The sequence below is a fragment of the Diadema antillarum genome, unplaced genomic scaffold (genome assembly GCF_040938485.1).
Source record: "Diadema antillarum isolate AM-2024a unplaced genomic scaffold, OU_Dant_1.0 scf00000018, whole genome shotgun sequence".
NCBI lineage: Eukaryota > Metazoa > Echinodermata > Echinoidea > Diadematoida > Diadematidae > Diadema > Diadema antillarum.
Window position 1 is genome coordinate 1,066,074 of NW_027270907.1, and position 22,300 is coordinate 1,088,373.

Here is a 22,300-nt window from a genome sequence, read left to right on the forward strand (position 1 = left end):
TCTCGTGTTGGCATGAAATCATCGGTGGTGTCATTGATACTGCTTAGGGCACGTCACTTCAGGGGGCAAGTTATCTATCGATGAAAACAAAATGATGGAAACACAATATGAGCTCGCAATTGGCAGAAAGACACGCGTTAAAAAAAATCCCTGTCGTAATCAACGTCGCTTGTATAGGGATGTGCAAAAAAGTTCCTGTCAATAAATACGTCGAATGACATTAAAAACAATGAGGGAACGAATAAAAAAATTCTATTCATCCATCCATCCATCCATCAATCAATCAATCAATCAACTGACCGATCGATCGATCGATCGATCAATCAATCAATCAATCCATCATTTCATCAATGAATCAATTATTAAATCAATCAACATATTATGTATGTTGGTTAATCAATCAATCAATCAATCAATCAATCAATCATTATCTCGAAAGTATTACCTTCACAGGACATCGGAGGAATGCTGGTCCAAGTTCCATCCGCAAGACACGTCGTGTTGATGAAGGCCTCTTCAGTGCTGTTCAGTGTGTAACCGGTCTGACAACCATAGGAGCAAACTTGACCGTACTTGGGAGAGCTCTGGCAGACCACTGGTCTAATGGTCATCGGATATGTAACGGTGAGCCCTTGGCAGGATATCTCTGATAGAGAGAGTCGGCAGGTAGAGAGAGATGGAATAAGGCATGTATTGCCTGGTGGATATAGGGTGAAAGGGCGGGCTAAATCCTTTATATACAAGTCTAGACAATGTGTTATTGGGTATATTATACAGACCCTCCTAATTCAAATACTTTAGATTCTTTTACTTATCTTTCAGACCTGGTAAAAAAACCCACTTTTCGAATTAAGGATTGCTTTCTACTTGGTGACTTTAATATTGATTTACTGAAATCTGGAAATGATTATATCCCAAAGCGAGTTTCTTGAAACACTTTTGTCTTCATCCTTTCTGCCACTCATTTCCAAACCGAATAGCGTCACGGATCACTCTGCTACTCTAATTGACAACTTGTTTGCAATATCTTACCTCTTCCCGATTATTTTATAACTCTTTCAGGTGTGACTGACCATTTCCCAATCATGACTCATTTTACCCTGAAAACTTTAGTTAATGATGCAAAACCTTCATCTTCTTTATTCAAACGTAGAGTCTCATGTGAAAAGTTAGCCAGTTTTGATGCCGCTCTTGATAATACTGATTGGTCACGAGTATATGAAACTGATGATGTTAATCTGTCATTTGAAAACTTTACGGAAATGTTTAATTTTCTTTTGGATGATATTATTCCAAAGCAAAAAAAAAGTTAAATTGATTATGAAAAGACAACTAGGTTACCACGGATTTCAAAATCAATTCTTCGTTCAATCAATAGAAAAACGATTGTATTATAAATACAAAATGGAAAAAACTGAACGATCAAAGAACAGATATACATCATATAAAAAACACATTGACCAGGATTTTACGTTTGGAAAAGAAAAGGTATCATTCCCAGCAGCTGTCGAGATTCAAGTTTGATATCAAGAATACATGGAATGTTTTAAAGCAGGCTATGAATATTCCGAACAAAAAAATGCAGAAATTGGCTGAAATAAAGTGGGATGATGAAATAATTAATGACCCTGTTGATATTGCAAATGTTTTTAATTCTTAATTTTCAAAAACAGGTGAAGCGCTTGCTCATGGTATTCGCGGCTACAGAACAGAATTTTACTGAATTCTTAGGCCAGTGTAACCCCAATTCTATTTTTTTAATTCCAACAAATAGACATGAGATTATCGATATTGTATCCTCTTTAAAAAACAAAAGTAGTTCCGGTTATGATGATATATATAATTGTATCCTTAAAGGTGTTATATCATCAGTTGCAGATCCCTTGGCTCACATTTTTCATCTGTCAATTTCTAATGGTATGTTTCCTGATAAAATGAAATTGGCTAAAGTAATCTGTATGTCAGCAATTATCGTCAAATCTCTTTATTATCTTCATTGTCGAAAGTTTTAGAAGAAATGATATACACCAGAATTATTAAATTTTTTAATGTGCACAAAATATTCACAAATTCCCAGTTTCGTTTCCGAGAAAAACATAGTACCATCCACGCAGTTCTTCATTTTATTGATAAAGTTGTTAATGCAACTGACAATCATTCTCATTTAATTAGTATAAACTTCTCAAAGGCCTTCGATACAATTAATCACAACATTTTTACTCGACAAGTTATCGCACTATGGAATACGCGGGAAGGCCTTGGAGTGGTTCAAGAGTTATTCAGCTAACAGAAAACAGTTTGTTTCAATTAAAGATAATAATTCAGTTATAAGAGATGTTAAATGTGGCGTTCCACGGGGAATTTTTTAGGGCCGCTATCATTCATAACATATATCAATGATTTTCCTCTGTTTCAGAGGTACTTTCCTTTATACACTTTGCTGATGACACCAGTGTTTTTCTTGCCCATTGTCTGCATAACGATATTGATGTTCTTGTTCAACAAGTGAATACAGAATTGAAAAAAGTGACCAACTGGGTCAGAGCTAATAAGCTATTATTGAATGTTCAAAAAACAAAATATATGCTTTTCAGCAATACTGTTGATTCTTTGAATTCAGAAATAGCTCTGGATGATTGTAATTTAGAAAGTGTGTCATATTTTAAATTTCTTTGTATTTTTGTAGATAATAAAGTTCCTTGGAAAATACATATTGATCATATTATCTGCAAAATTATTTCTCTCAATATAGGTGTTATGAACAGACTGAAATTTAATATTTCTGAAAAGACATTACTTGTGTTATACTCCTCTTTGATCCTCCCTTACCTTAATTATGGAATTTTAGCTTGGGGCAATACTCATCAGACGCTGCTGAATAGAGTGTTATTATTGCAAAAGAAAGCCCTCCGTATCATTTCCAATTCTCCCATACGTTCACATACAAATGCATTGTTTGACTGTAATAACTTATTAAAAATCAATGAATTATTTTATTCAACTTAGGCCAATTTATGTATATGTATGATAACAGTTTACTCCACCTATTTTTGGTTCTTTGTTTAAAAAAAAAAATCAATCATTCCATAATTACCCCACCCGACGCTCTAACGAGTTTCACTTACCACTTCTTCGAACGATTCTAATTAGCAAAGAATACACTTATTTACACTGGACCAAATTATTGGAATTCCCTGAATCACGATATAAATTCTCTGCTCCTTCTATATACTCATTTACAGAGGAGATTAAGGTTTTTTCTTTTACAATCTTATAGAGACGACCCCAGAATCAGATTAGTTTATAGGCTTATTTTGTTACCCGTCCGCAAAATCTGCGCTACCGTTCTTTTTAATTATTGTTACTGTTGCCTAAGCTTTGACTACGATAAGATCTTCTTTAACCTATACTTCGCAGTTAAAGGGTTTGCTGTATATTCTTTTTTCTTCTTCTTTCTTCCTCAAACCTCCGAAGATCGTTGTCCCTGTTCCATATTCCTATTCTGTTACCTCTTTGTCACGCTATAGTCTTGTTTCCTCTCGTGTCGTCAATTCAGGTTTTTTTTTCCTACAATTAGTCTTGTTGCTGTCCCGGACTTGTCTCATGCTCATTACTTTGTTTGTTGTTGTGTTTTGTGTAACTGTTTGTTCGTCTGTCTCTTAGTGGGCTGCCCAACTTTTTGTGCCCAACTTTTTGAGCTCCTTTGTTGCTGTTTTCAATTCAATATTTGCATCGAGCTTTAAGAGGGGCCCACGCTCTACAAACATTGTCTTTTTAGTGGGTCCCTCCGTTTTTTTCCACACAGTGCATATACTGCTATTGACAATTATTTCACTTTCGTTACCTCAGCAAACTATTGCAATGTATCGCTACTGTTAGTTTTTTCTATTATTGTTGTTTTCTCTATACAAATTTACATGCATTGTTTCTGTCACCCAAGAAAGTGAGATTTATGTTTATATATAGTGGAAAAACGAATAAATTTGAACTTGAACAATGACGCAAGTACTGATTATAACCTGGATAGCAAGTTCCCTTAGAGAACTGAAAAAAGGGTGGCTAGACCCTTACCTACTCTGCCATGGTGTTTTACTCCTTGCATACTTATGTATCATTTTCACATCTTTATTTTTTTTCTCAATTTTATTTTCACATTTTACATTGAAATGTATCATTTATTCTGCTGACAATCGAACTATATTATCCAGCAAATTTGTACTCCTGGCTAAAAAGATATGTGTGAATAAATTACATGTCTACTGGACACTAGACCTGGTGTAGATTCAAACTCAAGTCCAGTGGTCATCGAACAATAGATGCACAAAGCATAATATTAGCAATCGCCATTTCTTTAAAAGGGTCGTTTAAATTCTGTTAATAAGTACTGCATCAGCCATGAACTCTAACATATGGAGAACAAAAAAAAAAGAAGACATGGCCTGAATGCAATGTGAAGACGTTTGACTTGTAGAAAAAAAAAATTTTTTCTTTCAATTTGTGAAGACAATCATTGCTAAAGAAGAAGTCCATTCCCAAATTGCATCGATTTCACGAGAAAGAGAAAAAAAAATCCCTGCAGAGCAGTGCATAAAAATGAACAAAATCGGATAAGAAATAAGGAAGTGATTGACATTCTGAAATTTCATTTTTTTTTTCAAAAAGCACTTCTTGACCAATTGTTATGAATATTCAAATCAGCAAGTTGATGATGTCATGTTCTCACAGTTTCTTATTTATTTCGTATACAGAAATGACAAAAATCTCATATTTCTGCTGTATGAATTTAAACTTTCCTTAAAACCACACAAAATAAAAAAGGAACAAATGTTACCTCTGGTATATTTTAGTATGGGAATATGCTTTCACATGTATCAGCTAAAAATCAGCTAAAACCAACATTTTTCTGAATTTCATATATAACATACATAAAAAAATCATCATCATCATCAACTAGCTCCTGTGAGCATTCATGAGGACTGGTCAAGAAATATTAAAAAAAAATGAAATTTCACAATGTCATAATATCATCTTCCCTATTTTTATCCGATTTTTGCGATTTAGGGAACATTCTGTAGGGTATTTTGTTCTTTCTTTTGAAGTTTTGTCACATTTGGGGTGGATTTCCTCTTTAATACGACAACTACTACCAACAGAGATCATAAGTAACGCTTCTCACTTTGGCAAGCACCAAGCTGGCTGTCCCATTCGGCAGTGGTAGAAGGGACCGTCTCCCGACAGGTGGTGGTATTGACTCCTGAAGCCTCCAGCTGATACCCCTCGTCACACCTCAGGGTACACACTGTCCCGATGCTATTATCATTCGTGTTGCAGTCACTTCCACCGTCCTCCGGCTCGGGCAAATCGCTGCAAGTAACTTCTGCTCACGTTTTACCACACAAAAATAGTTGCCGAAGATAAAATGAACGAATTGAATAATAAAGGTCTGTTCTTTGATGCCGCACTCATGGGAAATTTTGAAAATATAGTACAAAAGGACGCACATTTGCTCGAAATGCTGGCAAGGAATGCCAACTGAATGTTGATTCTTCCCACTTGAAGTCGAAATTTAGAGTGTCGGGACAGTTTTTAGATTATTCTAAGGTGTGAGAATTTCTAACGTGAACACAAATGAATAAACACCTGCCAATCGGGATCCTATCTGACCTCTTATATTATGATATTACTACCTGACGCTAGATTCAACAATCTCATGTATTTATAGTTAGTGGTCAACGAAAATAACAAAACAAAAAAACAAAATGTGGCATAATGACAAGTTAATTTCATCTTTAGTATGCCATAACTTTCGTAAAGAATCATCTTCAAAAGTGCACTCACTCTCACACGTCGGGGCGTGGCCGACCAATCCCCAGTTTCCAGGCAACGGGAACTCGTGTCTGCACCCACGATCCGGTATCCCTGTTTGCACTGAAACGAGCAGATGCTGTCGAATGTGTTCTGGCAGTCGGGAGGTATCATCATTATGGATGTGTCGTTGATGGTAATATTGAACGCTGGGCACTCAACAGCTACGTAGAAAACATTTTGATAAGAAAAAAAAATATCGTCTTACAAATCTCCCATCATACTAGGCATAATTATTACAACATCTGACTAATTCACTCCTAAGTGTTGCTTACAAGTGTGGTCATATGCTTATGATCTGTGTGTGCAATATCTATGCACAGATTACAATGCAAGAATGAAATTGGTTTATTTCAAAGCAGATAGGCAAGTATTTAATGTTATCATGCTTTCATTTTTTTTTTCTTTCCTAATCGGGTATCTCTTTCACTAAATGTGACATTATTTGTGATTTAGATGATGAAAGGCCTCAGGCAAAGTAGCAGTGTCATGAGTTTGCATCTCAATGTTTGGAGTTTTTTTACTGAGTAAAGATATCAGCAAAGTCGGGCAAAGAAATAGAAGGTCTAAATCCTGAAAAGTTTCCCATCTTTTAATAACATGATGCAAATGATATAAAGTCATTGGTTAAACAAAGCCACGCCTCTATGAAATAATTTAGCAAGTAGAGTCACTCCTACTCATCCACACAAGTTATTACTGTGAAAACAGTACATTACTGTGGACACTTTTGAAATATTTGTGTGAAAGCCAATAGAAGACTAAAGGAGCTTTGACTGAATCACCTCATCGAATCAGTATACACTGCTGCAACCAGTGTCATTTCATTAACATGCAAAAAAAAAAAAAAAGAAAACTTGAAACTCGACCACTTTCTGACATTCTTTATCCGGTATCGATAAAATTTCACATAGTTTTCTTTGTGTAATTTTAGTCCCCATGATCAAGTAAATTTAAACATGGTATCGATTTGCAATTCAATCTTGTTGCTCACGGTTTAACCCTCTGCGTACTCTAAGTGTCGATTGACACGGAAAACCACATGGCGTTGTGCTCACTGTTCAAAGTCCCCAGCACAGAAAGGGTTACTTAGAGCTACGATCACAAATAAGCCAAGACCTGTCTCCGACCATTCTACGGCCTCTGCAATCATTGGTTGGCAGTTGGTTGTCACATGTCATAAAATACCTGTTTTCCTCCTTTAAGGTAACAAAATGGTTGTCAGCGAACGGTTTTTGGTCGGCTTGAGGTTTTTGCCGCATTGAAAACTTTCTGCCTACGAAACCGGAGGGCAAAACGTCTTTTTTAAATCTTTAATTGGTAGTTAAAAGATCTGCAACCAGATGCCGACTGGTTGCTAACCTCGTTATGACTGGTCTGCAGTAATTTCTGGCCCTTATCATGAAGAAATTTGGCCGGCAACCAAAAAAAAATTTGTCAAGTGGTTGCCTACCAGGTTACATGCAAAATTTATAACAATTACTCCTGAAATTTTCTTTAGAGAGTCTGTGTCCACGTGCCTACAAATTTGAATTCCATTAGTAATGGTTGCCTAGCCCCAAACTAATTTTAGCAATTAATCGGCGACCATTTTTCCCCTTCAGTCGCCGACCAGTTGCCAACCATTTATAAACCTTTCTGTTAGCAGTCGCCCATTCATCGTCAATTTGTTTTTGTTGGAAAACCGTTCGCAAAGCGCTCTCCAACCGGTCGTCAAAGACTTTGCAAATGGTAGGCAACCGGTAAGCAGCCTGTCGGTAACCAGTTAACCGATCAAAAATATTTGGGTGTGGTCCCCGATTGGTTGTCGATAATCGCCAGAAATGTTTGGTTGCTTGAGGTCGGCGACAAGTCTATGCGAACGTTGACCATGCCCTAACATGTTTGATCATGATGAAAAAGAGTTTCCAAATCTAAACCATCGATTTGTATAATTACAGTTTCTACAATGAATTAAAAAAAAAAACTCACGTTGGCAGCTGCTTCCGTTAATACCGGTGTTCTCTACGTAACCCGGGTCACACTCGCAGTCCATGCTGTCCGTACTGGCTGTGGAGACTGTTGAGGAGAGGGGTGGGCACGGGGTACACGGATGGTTGCCATACGACGACTTATACGTACCCTGCGGGCAAACTAAAGAGAGCACCACCATTTGTTATCAATCTTATGCCCCAGTCACATAATGCTCTGCGTCCGGCGTTACGTCCAAAAAAGTCATTTTTTCTGCGGACTCCCGCGGATCCTTTGCCGTCACTAGCAAATTTATTCGAAACATACCGGGAAAAATGCGGGCGATACGGACAAATACGACCAAATGCGAATACTTGCGTCCACTTGCGGATATTCTTACGAATTGGCACATTATAGTTCTGAAGACTTTCGGAGAGTTGCGGATATTTTCGGATAGTTACGGATAGTTACAGATTGTTGTAAATAATTATGGACAGTCTTGTTTTCTGTGACGATCCCTGCCAAGTCAGTGTATTATGACAGCAAGGTTATCTTATAGTGGACTGTCTTATATTGTGCACTGGCAAGACTGGGGAAAACTGAAATTGAATTACGTACAAGTTGTGAGTAAATTCGTAATCCTTTAATTTGCTTTACAGTGATAAAAGATACATGAAATTTTGAACTTGAGGTTTAAATCTTATTTGTGCAACTCAAATATGAATAAACTTCATAAATGTAAAGAATACATAAGATAATTAAACCACAAATATAATACAATATAGATCGATAAGTTAAGAATTAGAGTAAGAAAACTATTACTCACAGTCATGGAATAGACAAACTGTGGTTACGTTATTGTCGTTGTGCAGCGATATTCATGACTTATTGGGTTATGTTAAGGCGATTTTTATAATAAAACAATGCTTATTAAATTTCCAGAGAAAAAAAGACATCAAGACTTTCAAACACCCCTCCCACATCTAAGTACAATATATATACCAAAAATGTAATGCACATTCCATGGAGCGCAAAGTGGGTAAGACTATAGAGAAATACTAAATTCGTTCTCAGTTTTCAAGTTGGTTTATTTCACTTCCAACAAACAAAATAATTAGACATACAATGAAACACTCGAATACACAGATGTCAGGAAATCAGTACCACAATGCGATGAACAGAATAACATTGTAAAAGAGATACAGGTAAATTTTCAACAGAGATACAAATATCTGTTACGTCACTGTTGTGAATGCAGAAACAATATTGCTGGAAATGGAGGGGACTGCTAAAAAGCAGGGCTTGTAGAATGCAGTCCCCTCACACAGAAAAAGATATGATTGCAAAAAAAAAAAAACAACAACAACAATTTCCCTAAACGGTAGTAAAGAAAAAGACAGACAGAGTAATACACACATACATGCACACATACCAACGCACATTAACAAACACAAAGCGGCTCTCTTATGAGGAAAGATTGATGAGAGGATAGAAAGATAGTAAGGAAGGTAGGAAGTCCGAGGTGGAAAGGGGGGTGGGGGAGAGGAGAGGGAAATGGTGGGTCATAACCAGGGCACTGGAGGCACAGAAGCACGGGCTCGCTGATAAACAAAGAGTAGTGAGGTTACCGACGCAACAACGATTTTGAAAATCAAAAGTAAAAAAAAAAAAGAATTATTTTGCTGCATACGAAGTTTTTAGATAATTCTATAAGTTTAAAGAAAATGTATCAAAACTTCAGGCTTCTTTAATATTATTGTCAAGAGAATTCCAGAATTTTGGTCCAGAAAAGGAGAATAAAGATTTTGCAAAAACCGTCTTAGTCAAAGGCAAATGATATTCATGGGATTGACGGGTTGGATATGCATGAACAGTTTCATTCTTTAAGAAAATGGAATCAAACACAAGGGGGAGACGATGGTTAGTGAGTTTATACATGAATTGTCCTAATTGCAAATGATAAAGGTCAAAAATTTTCAAAATATTATTTTCGTGAAATGAATTATTAGTATGACTTCTCCACGATTCGTGACAAATGATACGAAGAGCTTTTTTTCTGTCATAATAATGTTCTGTCTGTATAAGTAGAAAAGGTATTTCCCCATGGGAGTATACCATAGTTTAAGTAAGGTAGTATCAAAGTAGAATATAACATGAAAAGTACATTTTTGGGAAGATAAAATCTAACTTTGTTTATAATACCTGTATTCCTTGAAATAACACGACATACAGAATCAATATGCAAACCCCAGGTAAGTTTATTATCCAGAATCAAACCTAAAAATTTGATGGAAGAGACTTCTTCTAGGAAAACATTCCAGGAAAACATTTCTTGCTAAATTTTCCGGCGAATTACTGAACAGCATGCATTTTTTTGCAGTATTTTGCAAATTAATTGACAGTTTGTTTGCTCTTATCCAATGGAGTAACTTCGTTCATTCACCGTTTAAAGTGTCAATAATCGATCAGAATCAGAATCAGATAAAACACATTATTATCGTCCGCAAAAGAAAGATAGGATGTTTGAAGAATTTGACATGTCATTGACATAGAGAATCGTATATAGTTATCGCTGTCACACACCTTTCCCGGCCAGAAAAGTGAATGAAATGCTGTCACCCCATCCCCTACCCAAAATATTGCCTTTTCGAAAACAGTATACATTCAAAGAGTGCAAGAAAAAAGTTTAGCACCAATTGTCAACCGATGTCATGAGTATATGGGTGCCACCTAAAATGACCATTTTGTGGGAGAAATGTCATAATTTGACCATGCGGTTCTGCCTCTCCACTGCTCCGACTGTGTTGTGGCATTCTTTCAGGTAATTGCGCTGCAGCTTGGCAACACGAGTTGTGTGGCTTCCCACGAGTCTCTGTGTTCCCATGTGAGTGGAAAACGGAAAACGTCGAAGGACGTAATCGGCCGCAGCATCCGTAACTGTCCACAAATATCCGTAAGCGGACGAAAGTGTTGAGATACGCTAACTTGCGGTTACTTTCGGATACTTACGGTGGACGTAAAGGAACGAAAACGGACGGGAGGTAAAATTTCTTGCGGATGGTCTGCGTCCAGGCTACGGATAATTACGTTCAGTTACGGATAATTACGTTTGGTTACGGTTACTTGCGAAAGTCTGCATCCGTAGAATCCCTCTGCGAAATTTTGAACATTTCAAAATTTCGCAGGCTTGGCGCCGTCATTGTTCGTTTCTTTACGGATGAGTTACGGACAGATACGTCTACATACGTCCCTGCGGATGCCTGCGTCCACGCTGCGTCCCCCTGCGTTCACTCATCCGAATCTATCCGCGGCGGACGTAACCCATCGCAAAGCACTGTGTGACTGGAGCATTACAAACCCAAGCGTGTCTGTGAGCTCTTAAAACAGTAGACCGGTTCTGTGACGCATCCACATCTTGTGCATGCTTTGTAGCGTGTGTTCACAAAATCTGAACTTAACAACCACAAAGCTTGCAGGAGGCTTACCCTCCCCAGCAACAGCTAAATAAATTCCTGCCTACGATATTCAGAGAGAGAGCGAGCAGGTGAATGAAATGCTTCATTACGAAGCTAAAGGAAAAGAAACATACACAAATATAACATTTTACACACGGTCTATTGAAGAGGGTCAGCAGAAGTACGATAATAAAGACAACGGATAATGAGAAACAGGAAAAAAATAGTAAAGATAGTGATTGCAATCTTATCGATTGTCTGTTTGATTTAAACGAATCTCGTAATGCTCAAGAACCTAACTGTAATAGTGATTATGGTTACCCCGGACCTCTTCTACAGTGACTAGTAGCAAGGCTGCCACTTGACAATTAGATTTTTGCGGGGTATCTATTGTCGCGCTTAGTAGTAGTAGTAGTAGTAGTAGTAGTAGTAGTAGTAGTAGTAGTAGTAGAAGCAGTAGTAGTAGTAGTAGTAGTTAATAGTAATAGTAGTAGTAGTAGTAGTAAGTAGTAGTAGTAGTAGTAGTAGTAGTAGTAGCAGTAGCAGTAGTAGTAGTAGTAGTACATGATTGTAGTTGTTGTTGTAGCAATAGAAGTCGAAGTTATAGTAACAGTCCATCAATCTTGGCACAGTTCACCCATCCCATATTGAATTTTGAAATCTCCATGGAGCTGATACACAGGCCACCAGATTCCCGTATGGAACGGGTTAAGCCACAAACATCATTACAAGCATCGAGAGAAGGGGGGGGGGGCATCATGGTTGAAGGCTCTTACACAAAGACGCGCAGAGCGGATAATATTTATGGTATCGAGTTTGCCCCTATAGTTAGAATTTGACGCACAAATATGATTCAATCAGACAGACAAATGTTCACCAAGTGCTTTTCTCCTTTTTTCCCCTTGGAAAACTAAAATTCTAATCATGCGTTGGATGTTGTTTTCTTTATTCTAAAAATGTTATTATGGTTAGGTTAATTATCTCTTGGCTCTTCTAAATAAAGTACAAGTTTTAATGCTTAGATATCATGAAAACATTGTGAAGAGTTTTATTGCAAAACGAGTTAAGGGTCATTTTCTAACATTTTAAAGTGAGCCCAACATCGGATGGAGCAAAATAAAATCTTTGCAGTGATACCTCACCTCTTATAGGTGTATATAACAAGAAAAATCTTGAAGTAAAGATCGAAAATGTCCCATGTTTTCTGATTAATTTCTTCATTAACTAGTACCTTTAATCGCAAATATCTCAAATCAACAAAAAAATGGAGTTAATTCGTTTTTGCGATCAAACTCGTGGGTTTCAAGCATTTGTTTCTGGTACCTTTACAGCTAAAGCCGTCCCCAGTGTATCCAGGTTCGCAGGTGCATGCGATTGAGCCGCTCTTGGTAGCGCACGAACACGCAGCATCCTGTCCACAACAGTTCCCCAAACCGTCACACTGACTTGTGTCGTTATTATAACATTTTGCTATGTCCACCTGTTCGTAGAGGGCGTTGTTATCCTTGACATCTTGGGAGAAGCGTAAAAAAAGAAAATAAGTCAAAGGGTCATACCAGACAATTCATACAATTTCACATCGTGTAGTATAGAAGTCGATAGTGCCATGTACGAATTTGTTAAATTTATTGTGGTCCTTGAGAAGATAAATCAATACTCTAAAACAACCCAAATCATTATAACACTGAACAAGGATGATGACAAGGGAGGCTCACATTTTCCAGTATTTAAATGTAGCAATGTAATTCCATTTATACCACTTGTTTAACAAGTTGACCTGTGTAGAATTTATATTCCCTTCCTCTTTTTTTTCTGCTTCAGTGAGCAATCGATCATGTGGAGCTGCTGTGACATCATCCTTGATAAGTGTGGGTATGAATTTGCGTGTGGTTATGAATTTTGTAATCATTCTTATTCCTCATCCAGTCACTAAAACCCAGTACCTAGTCTAACCAATTCATAGATGTTCAAACGCAAAAAAAAAGTCTTATTATTATCCTGAAGTCTCCGTTAAGAAGATCATAAATGCAGAGAATTCTAGTTGGCCATGCTTGTATGATATATTTTGGGGGTAAACGTTCTTGAATAGTCAATATGAAAATGCAAATGCCAAAGCGATCACGTCATTCCCTCACAACTTACCATTATAGTTTGCACATAAAATTGTGAATTTTCCTGTTTTTCATTCAAACGCAATTATGCCCGCGGCTCAAATCCTCATACATCTAATTGATCACTATTCTGAAGTTATTCAGCCAGGAATAACGTCATGTTTCAGACTTCAATGACAGAAACATTAACTTTGCGTCATTTTTTGTGTGTACACGATCAATGCAAAATTGTGAGGGTATGACATAGTTAGCTTACTTATTTCCATATTCATACCCACTGTACAAGAACTGTTTTGGAGAAATTATCAAATCTTCAAAATTTCATAACTTCCTCGTTTTTCATCCGATTTCAGTAAAAATTTTACCGTTGACGTAATACTCTTTTTATCAGATTAACGTATATTTGGACTGGATTTCCTATTTAAGCCAGGACTATAACAAATGATGTGTTTAGATTCTGTTTCCCATCGATCAGGTTTGGACCACTGCTGGTGAAGGCAGAGTCTTCGTTTATAGCACGATTATAATCCTTAAAGAAAAACAAACGAAAATCAAACTGACATCTGAAACAATCATAATGAATTCAAGGGCATAATTAAGAAGAAAGAACACCTTGCTTGACCGCCGAACCAAACGAATTGATGTCGCCGAAATCTGCGAGCCAGAACACGTACTCGTAGGTTGTCGCAATGCTTTCCAGTTCGAAACTACTGACAGTAGTTCCCAGTCCGATTGAGAAGATGACCACACCTCCCCCTTTGAGCTGGTCGGCGACGGGGCCGGGTCGTTTGCCCTCAGTGGACACACCGTCGGTCAGCAGAATAATGACTCTGATATGAGACAGGATGGCAGAAAGTGCAAGGAAGGACATGGTCATCGTGTGGTATATATATCTTCTCTTTTGGTCACATTTTCCTGGCATGCACGGCCCAAATTAAAGTGTCTGTGCCATGAATTTGCTATGTTAGATACCCATTTGCATTTTAAAATCACAGCAAGTACTATTTATAGTATTGTATTATCAGCATTTCAATGAGCAAATGTACAATGACATATAGACGAATTCAGTATGAATATATTTTATTGGTATAACAAATTGGTGCTGTCGTTGTTTTGTTTCCAGTGTTCCACGTCACACAAGCTCGTTTTTCTAGTGGAACACTGTTTTCCGTCGTTATGATTATTCATTCTTTTGTTGTTACTATGAAAGAGTGTACATTGTCCATTTTTCATGACATCATTCGCGCATACAATTTCATCGACTTTATATTGTAGACAGATCGACAACTTGTACCGCTTTGAATTATGTCTTTCTTTCTTTTTTTTTGGTGATGGAAATAAACAAACTATTGAATTGTATTGAATTGAATTGAATTGAATTGAATAGAATTGAAATGAATTGCATTGAATTAAATGAAATCAAATTAAACTGAATGAACTGAATTGAACTGAATTGAATTGAATTGAATTAAATCAAATTGAATTGCATTGTATGCAGCCCCCAACTTCAGTGTTTAGAAACTAGTGATGAATTTGCATATAATCTTCCCCGTCATTAATTTACAGGATGGCGATTGCCTATAGAACTTTGCTTTTGCTATAATTATAGATTTTATTCGATTTCTGGATTTTCACAAAGTGAATATGACGCAACGAACAATTTTCCAAGATTAATCATACAGTGGACAAAGGATTGATATTATGTATAATCAGGTACCAATCAGTGTAGGCTACGTAAATTGTAGTCCTACACGAACAAAATTAATGGAAAATCGTTATTCATTCGATCAAATTATTAGGAACAAATTGCAGGAGATCGCCATCTTAAGTTGAAGCTTGATTTTGATGAGCCCCCCCCCCCCTCAAAAAAGAGAACGTATGATTTACTTATCGTCAAAAATCATTTAATGACAAGATGGGGTGATTAAATAATACATTTAATGACGAGATGGGGTGATGAAAGAATACATTAGTGCAAGGTGAGTTACGGCGCGCGTGTAAGGTTACAGTTTTACTATTTCTATTTCTATTTTCTTATCATTACAATTGTTTTTTTATAATTCTGCGTGGATCTATTAATCACTTTTACGTTTGTAAACATGTAAAAAAGAATGTAAAAATAAGTGTCTGTGTGTGTGTGAATGTGCATGTGTAGATGTTAGCTATGTGTCTATGAAATGTATACTGTGTGTGTGTGTGTGTGTGTGTGTGTGTGTGTGTGCATGCGGAGAAAGCTGTCTATAACGTGAGTGAAACACCACCCATAAACGTAATCAACACTTAGTACAACTCTTTCATCGTCAAAAAAAAAAGAAAAAAGAAAAAAAAAGGCACATATGTATTCCACAAAGAACAAAAGAACAAACCCCAAACATTGATGTAATCTTTCGCCGGGTCGACGATCTGCCATTAAACTCGATGCAACTGTTGTAAACGTTGGACTCAAAACGCTTTATAGGTGTGGTTCCGATAATTTAACCAATGAGCAATAAGCACTGAACGCAAGCATATACACATCAAGAAAAAAAACCCCACGAAAGTCGTGCATGGAAGGTACAGTATATACACAACAAATTCCATAAAAGGATTAATGACACTGATGTTCCTCTTTAGTTTGCTCTTATGTGTGTGTGTGTGTGTGTGTGCGTGTGTTCAATATTGGCCATGTGATGGGGATATCAATTTGCAAATCTATTTAATGCTGTAACTATATCAAAGTAATGATTAAGAGTATTGTAAAGCTGGGAGGTCCTCTACGGAACTGGAATAATAACTCCAACAGGTCATGGTCTTCCTTCGATCACGGAAGGGAATATTCGAAAAAGGACGTAGAGAGACCTCGAGCAGCAGCCCCACTCATCAAGACCACTTTGAATGGATGGAATAATTTTGGTTGAGACGGGGACTCAGTTTAAACTTTTTTTGTGAGTTAATCAAAAACCACTTATATGAAATATTAAAGAACATATTACGAGCATTGAATATCTGTCAATCTGAAAATGAAATGTTTCGTTATTCCAAGGTTCGTTATTTCGAAGATTGGTTATTTCGAAAGTTGAATAAAGTTCACGATCATTATTCCGAAGATTCCTTAATCCGAAGATAAGATAAGGTTTGTTATTCCGCTGGTTCGTAATTCCAAAGGTTCGTTAGTAGATAGCTTCTAGCTGTTCCTTGTGGGATTGACGAACCTTAATTTCGTTTTCGGATTAAAGGACATGAAAGTATAAAGAATATGTGAGCTTTAGAGTAACGAACCTTCGGAATAACGAAACGTCACACAGCGCGTCATTCCTTCACCCCTCTTTGCATGTTCACCTACCCCTGAGCATTTGGTCGCCCATGTCCAGCTCGTAAGACCGTCCAAGCAGTCTCCAGGGCATCGCCCGTACAGGTGGCACCCGGTGTGTACCGCACGTCGTCCAGGTCTGTGTCCAGCGTGCACTTGTTCTTGGTGCCGGGGGCCGAGATGTAGTCTATGTAGGTGTAGATGGACTTGCAATCCGAGTACGAAATGACCGAGATACGAGTGGCGTTGGCAGACACGCTGAGAAGGGTCGAGGTCAGCCGGACGAATTCAATCGCCTGTCTGTAGTGCGTCAAGCTCACGCTACCCGAGGAATCGAGCAGAAACACAAGGTTGGATTCGGTCGCCGAGCCGAAGGTGTCTTCGATCTGTTTCTTGAAATTATTCGCTTCGGCTGACAGTGTCTTAGCGTTGGATGTCGTGCTCTGACCGCCACAGGATGTAATCAGGAGATGGCAAAGGTAGGACACCACGAACACTAAGCCCCTTTTCCTCATTGTGACTTGTTTACAGTGGACAAGCTTATCATCAGTGGAGTGTCGACCGCTGCTATGTATTGAGAAGGTGCTCTTTACCATCCAAAATGGAATCTTTCCCAAAATAGCTCACTGCACCTGATCCTACGAGATAAGGTGACTTCGAACACTCTGTTCACACATCTGCAATCTGATCAGGGTTTTCGAATACATTCAGTCACCTGTTATCATGCGAGAATAAAGCAAGCTTCCTCGCGAAGTGTTCACGCGAACATACTGGAGAGGTTGATCCCTGGGCGTCGAATGATTTCACTCGCTACAATGATTATTATCGTTTGGATTGTCTTCTGACCTGAATAACGTTGTATGAGCACCGGGGGATCACTGTCTTGAAACTGCCGAAACACCAGAGCTTATTCCACTAAAGGAATAATGTGACTAATCGAGCGATATCGTACGAATCTGCGCACTCAATGAATCTAACTGAGCGAATCTTTGCGCACTTGCATGGTAGTAGCAAGGAGGTATGCTCCTTGGTAGTAGATAGATTTGGCTTCGACCTTATCGTTTTTGCTTTCCGGGGTCGCATTGCGTTTTGCGCGGCGTTGATGGGGGGGGGGGGGGAGCATCTTCACACGTACGCACAAAATATTAATGCCCACATGTGCGCAGACACACACGAACGATCATCTTGTTTTTGTTTATGTTTCATGCAACATCTATTCACAGTGTATAACCGATATTAATACATACGCTCACGTACGTTTCTTTTTTTCGTATTTACCATTTTGTCTCTTTCTTTTATACTTCAGACTTCTCATCGCACGTTTATTTATTGTCAGCTTTACTGCCGCAAACAAAAATAAAAAGGTGCTCCCCCCCCCCAAAAAAAAAAAGAAGAAAAAAAATCGTGTTTCAGGATGCCAGTGGTATGTATTTTGAGTGACATCGTTTTTGTGCCGCGTTTTCTTCACAGTCACTGTATTATTAGGTGATCCGAGTATCCTTCGGATCACCTTCTGTATCTGTACGGATTCTTTGTTCTTAGTCTTCTTCTTTCTTTATTTCTGGACAAAATTTGTGTATCGATTAGCTCAAAAAGTGTTCTTCCTATCAATTTCAAACTTATACCATATATGTACCACGTCCCAAAGACGACGGGTCTAATAAAATCATAGTGATCAGTCGACCGTGACGTGACTATGACGTCATTATATGAAAACACATTCTCAATCATATCTCATCAATGGAATGGAATTTTTCAATGAAATTTACGTCACATATATTTCAAGTTATGCCCGTTCTATTCATCTTCTCAAAATTCATATTTTCTCTTAAAACGTGCGCGTACGCGCGCGTTGAAATATTTGTATGCTCAAATCGAGCTCAAATTTTTTTGCACACGTTTCAGACCATTTGGAGCATTTTTGAAAAATTGAAAAAATTGGACGGACGCGTACGCGCGCGCACATATACGCACGCACAGCTCATATGCAATAGAAATTTCCCGTTTTTGTTTACACTTATCGGATGCCTGAAATGAAATGTTAAGGAATATTTCTACCAAGTTTCAAGTCAATCCGACTAAATATGACTTCATACGGGCCCGTCAAAGTTGAAATTCCGCGCGCGCGTCAATGGCTATATACAGTGCAACAATGCCAAAAAACGCCAATTTTAAATCCGAATTTACTCGTCAGAATGGACAATGACCCCCCATTTTCTTTACATATTTTGAAAGCTGATGAGTTGTACATGTCATTCCATGGGTTGGCCATGCTGGAAAAATGATGAAAAGATATCAAATTTCTTAATAAAATTAAAAAAGTAAATTTTCAAAATGACGTCATCAAATTTTAAGTTTGCTCGAGCGTATCTCACTTATCCTTGGCCAACTTTCACCCAGATTTCAGTATGCTGTAGCTAATTTAATGCTCTATCAGTTTTAATAATCAAATATTTCGCTGGATGAAATCTTCACCTCGTAAAAGTGGATTGAATGTAACCTTGTCAAATTTGACCCATTTGCGAGTTATCTCTACAGGAGTGCAGTTTTTCTTGAAATGAAAATTAACATGACTGTCTTTATCGAGCACTAGCTCACTTATGCTTCCAGATTTCAATATGTTGTAGCTGAGACTTTCCGCTATCGGTAATGTGTCCTGCGTTTTTTCATACGACGTCGAAATCACGTCGAAAAACTTCGCTTAAATTAAAGCTTAGTTTCGATGTATTTTCATATTTCTTTCTTTTTGCATTTTTTTTTTTGCAATAACACATGAAAGACATTCCCTAGTACCCCCATATTTTGCACATGTTTAGTTCATGTGACGTACATTATTTTATAAGTAACAACTACTTGATCGAACACCATCTTGGGTAGGTAAATTAGGGTCAAAGGTCATGAATGTATCCTTCTGTATCTTGGTGAATACAATTCCTATCTTTCCAATATTTTGCACACACAAAGACCACGTTACCAGGATTATTTCACAAAAGAACTACTTTTTTCTCAGATGTCATCTTGGCTGTGCACAGTGGGGTCAATGGTCAAAATATACTTCATTCTGTATCTTCGTTATAGTGTATACGGAATATGGCACCAAAGATGGCAGACCTGACTCCCTTTTTTCTAAATGAGAATCCAAACATCACACGGCCAATGTCCATAAACACAGATGAAACCTTTACGGTCACGCCTATTGGGATCAGGACTCAAATCATTGATTTTCGAAAAGATCGGATCACCTAATTTGTCAGTGTTGACAAATTCCAAGAATGTTCAGGGGATGTCTGGATAATGACAGGAAAGAATCGATTAGATTTTGGTGATAATCGGTTGACCCTTGCAAATTCTGTGCGACCTTTAAGTTTTGACCCCATGGTATAGTGACCACTCCGAAAATTTCCCGTTTTTCACTTTGCGATTTTCCGCTACCATACGAAAACATAAACTCCCAAACGATCGGACTTCGCTGCTCAAATGTTCGTAAGAATTCCGAAATTTACGTTTAGGCCTATTTGAAGGACTATGTCCTTCTGGATTTATGAAAGTTCGTTCTCCGTCGTCACAAACTGGCCCGTATTTTGATGATTTTTCAAATTAAAATTGATTGCTTTTTCGTTGGAGGAGCATTTGCTCGGTCGCAGTCACACTGCACGATATGCGCGCTCAATGTCAATGCGTGTGCAAGGCCGCTGAAAATGCATCGCGCTCTACCCTGTTAGGTGCAAAATAGCATCGGGGACGTTGCGGCGCTCGTTGGTGACCGAATACTGGTGCAGTAGACATTTGCATTTAACCCTTGCATTGAATAATTCCCGTAGACACTAATCATAGGGGTAATTGCCTAGGGGGTACGTAAATTTTGTTTTTCTTTTGCGCTTTTGTGGATACCATCAAAGATCGTACACTCATACGACCTTTGATATCAACACACTCTCGGCTTGCTATAAGCAAAATATCCCGCAAGAAAACGGCGTATTTCTCGATTTTTAGCGCTTTTTTGGCGACCCGTCGCGTAGACAATACTCTTAAAACTGGACTTAATTCGCGCGCGCTTGGAAAAGTTCCGAATCTGCACTTTTGACGGTGGAATTTGGGATTTTCGATGGATTTTTGGAGGAGACTAAAGGACTTTCCTGTGGTGAATGAGTGTTACCGTATGTAAAATGATGTGATTTGCGTGTGATGTGACTGTAGAACCAAAGATCGTACACTTCAGTGTACGATCTTTGGTAGAACGCACTGGCTGGTGATAAAGGACACTGGCAACTTCTAGTTCTTTGTTGTATTGCTGATACGTTTTGCTGTACATTGTGTAAAGACAATGTAGAAAAATACTTTGTTAACAACCTATGTTTATGGCACGAACAATACATGTATATGCACAATGATAATACAGAAACCAATAAATCAAATCAAAATGAAAAATCAAACCCCTTTCAGCTGACTCGCAGCATCGTTCTCAGTCACGATCGCGTCAGAAACAACAGGCGAGAAGAGATATTAGAAGAAGACTCAAATCGTCATATGCAAAATATGCAAGAAGCGTCTCTGTGAAGTCAGAAAATGTTATCTTCACGGTTTTATTGTTGCTGTTGTTGTTGTAGTTGTTGTTGTTGTCAACGGCGTAGCCAGGATTTGATCTTGGGGGGGGGGGGGGGGGCGGTTAGTCTGCGAGGGAGCGAAGCGACCGAGCCCGAGCGAGCGGAGCAAGCGAGGGGGGGGGGGGGTGTGGGAGTGGGATGTCCCCCTCCCACGGTAAGAACTTTTTGCATTTTGATGTTGTAAATGGTGCAATTTGATGCATGTTTTTGCGCGTTTTATCGAATCGAAACAGTCCCACTTGTTTAAGGTAGCAATATATTTTCATGTCAATTATCATTGAACAATTTGGCTATAAAATATGGAATCATTTAAATCAATGTCTTGTATTAATTTTTACCCTGAATATCATGAACGCGACTGAACCCGAGCGAGCGGAGCGAGAGGGGGGGGGGGGGGGGGAGGGTGTGGGAGGGGGGTGTCCCCCTCCCACGGTGAGAACTATTTTGCATTTTTATGTTGTAAATGGTGCAATTTGATGCATGTTTTCGCGCGCTTTATCGACGTGAAACAGTCCCATTTGTTTAAGGTAGCAGTATATTTTGAAGTAGATTATTACTGAACAATTTTCCTATAAAATGATTTAAATGCACTTCTTGTATTAATTCTTTTCACTGAATATCAGGGGGGGTTCCCCCCCCCCCCCCCACGGTGAGATCTTTTTGCATTTTGATGTTGCAAATGGTGCAATTTGATGCATGTTTTTGCGTGTTTTAACGAGTTGAAACAGTCCCACTTGTTTAAGGTTGCAGTATATTCTTGTGTAGATTATTATTGCACAATTTGCCTATGATATATATAAAATGGTATCATTTAGATAAACTTTTTGTATTAATTCTTACTCTGAATATCATGAACGCGACTGAGCGGAGAGAGCGAGGGGGACGGGGAGGGTGTGGGAGGGGGTGTCCCCCCTCCGACGGTGAGAACTTTTTGCATTTGGATATTGCAAAATTGTGCAATTTGATGCATGTTTTTGCTTGTTTTTGCGTGTTTTATCGACTTGAAACAGTCCCACTTGTTTAAGG

The 22,300-nt window shown here is 38.2% G+C and overlaps 1 protein-coding gene across 1 annotated transcript; it reads right to left on the bottom strand.

Annotated features, from left to right (window-relative positions):
- On the bottom strand, positions 1 to 17,607 carry LOC139727858 (sushi, von Willebrand factor type A, EGF and pentraxin domain-containing protein 1-like). Its single transcript, XM_071638833.1, has 8 exons — positions 16,704 to 17,607; positions 13,994 to 14,211; positions 12,594 to 12,782; positions 7,837 to 7,998; positions 5,839 to 6,029; positions 5,177 to 5,377; positions 446 to 646; positions 1 to 74 (listed from the first exon to the last, which is right to left on the bottom strand). The coding sequence occupies exons 1-6, from the start codon at positions 17,264 to 17,266 to the stop codon at positions 5,288 to 5,290; spliced, it is 1,413 nt and encodes a 470-aa protein (XP_071494934.1). The 5' UTR covers positions 17,267 to 17,607; the 3' UTR covers positions 1 to 74; positions 446 to 646; positions 5,177 to 5,287.
- Positions 17,608 to 22,300: the final 4,693 nt, after the last annotated feature.

What these genes read in the sequence shown, in the direction of transcription:
- LOC139727858 (XM_071638833.1), bottom strand. Translation starts at nt 17,266, where the DNA reads ATGGTAAAGAGCACCTTCTCAATACATAGCAGCGGTCGACACTCCACT. An exon ending in GGACGGCTTTAGCTGTAAAG is followed by an intron (nt 7,999 to 12,593) that starts GTACCAGAAACA and finishes TGCTCTCTTTAG; the next exon opens with TTTGCCCGCAGGGTACGTAT. An exon ending in CCACGCCCCGACGTGTGAGA is followed by an intron (nt 5,378 to 5,838) that starts GTGAGTGCACTT and finishes AAACGTGAGCAG; the next exon opens with AAGTTACTTGCAGCGATTTG.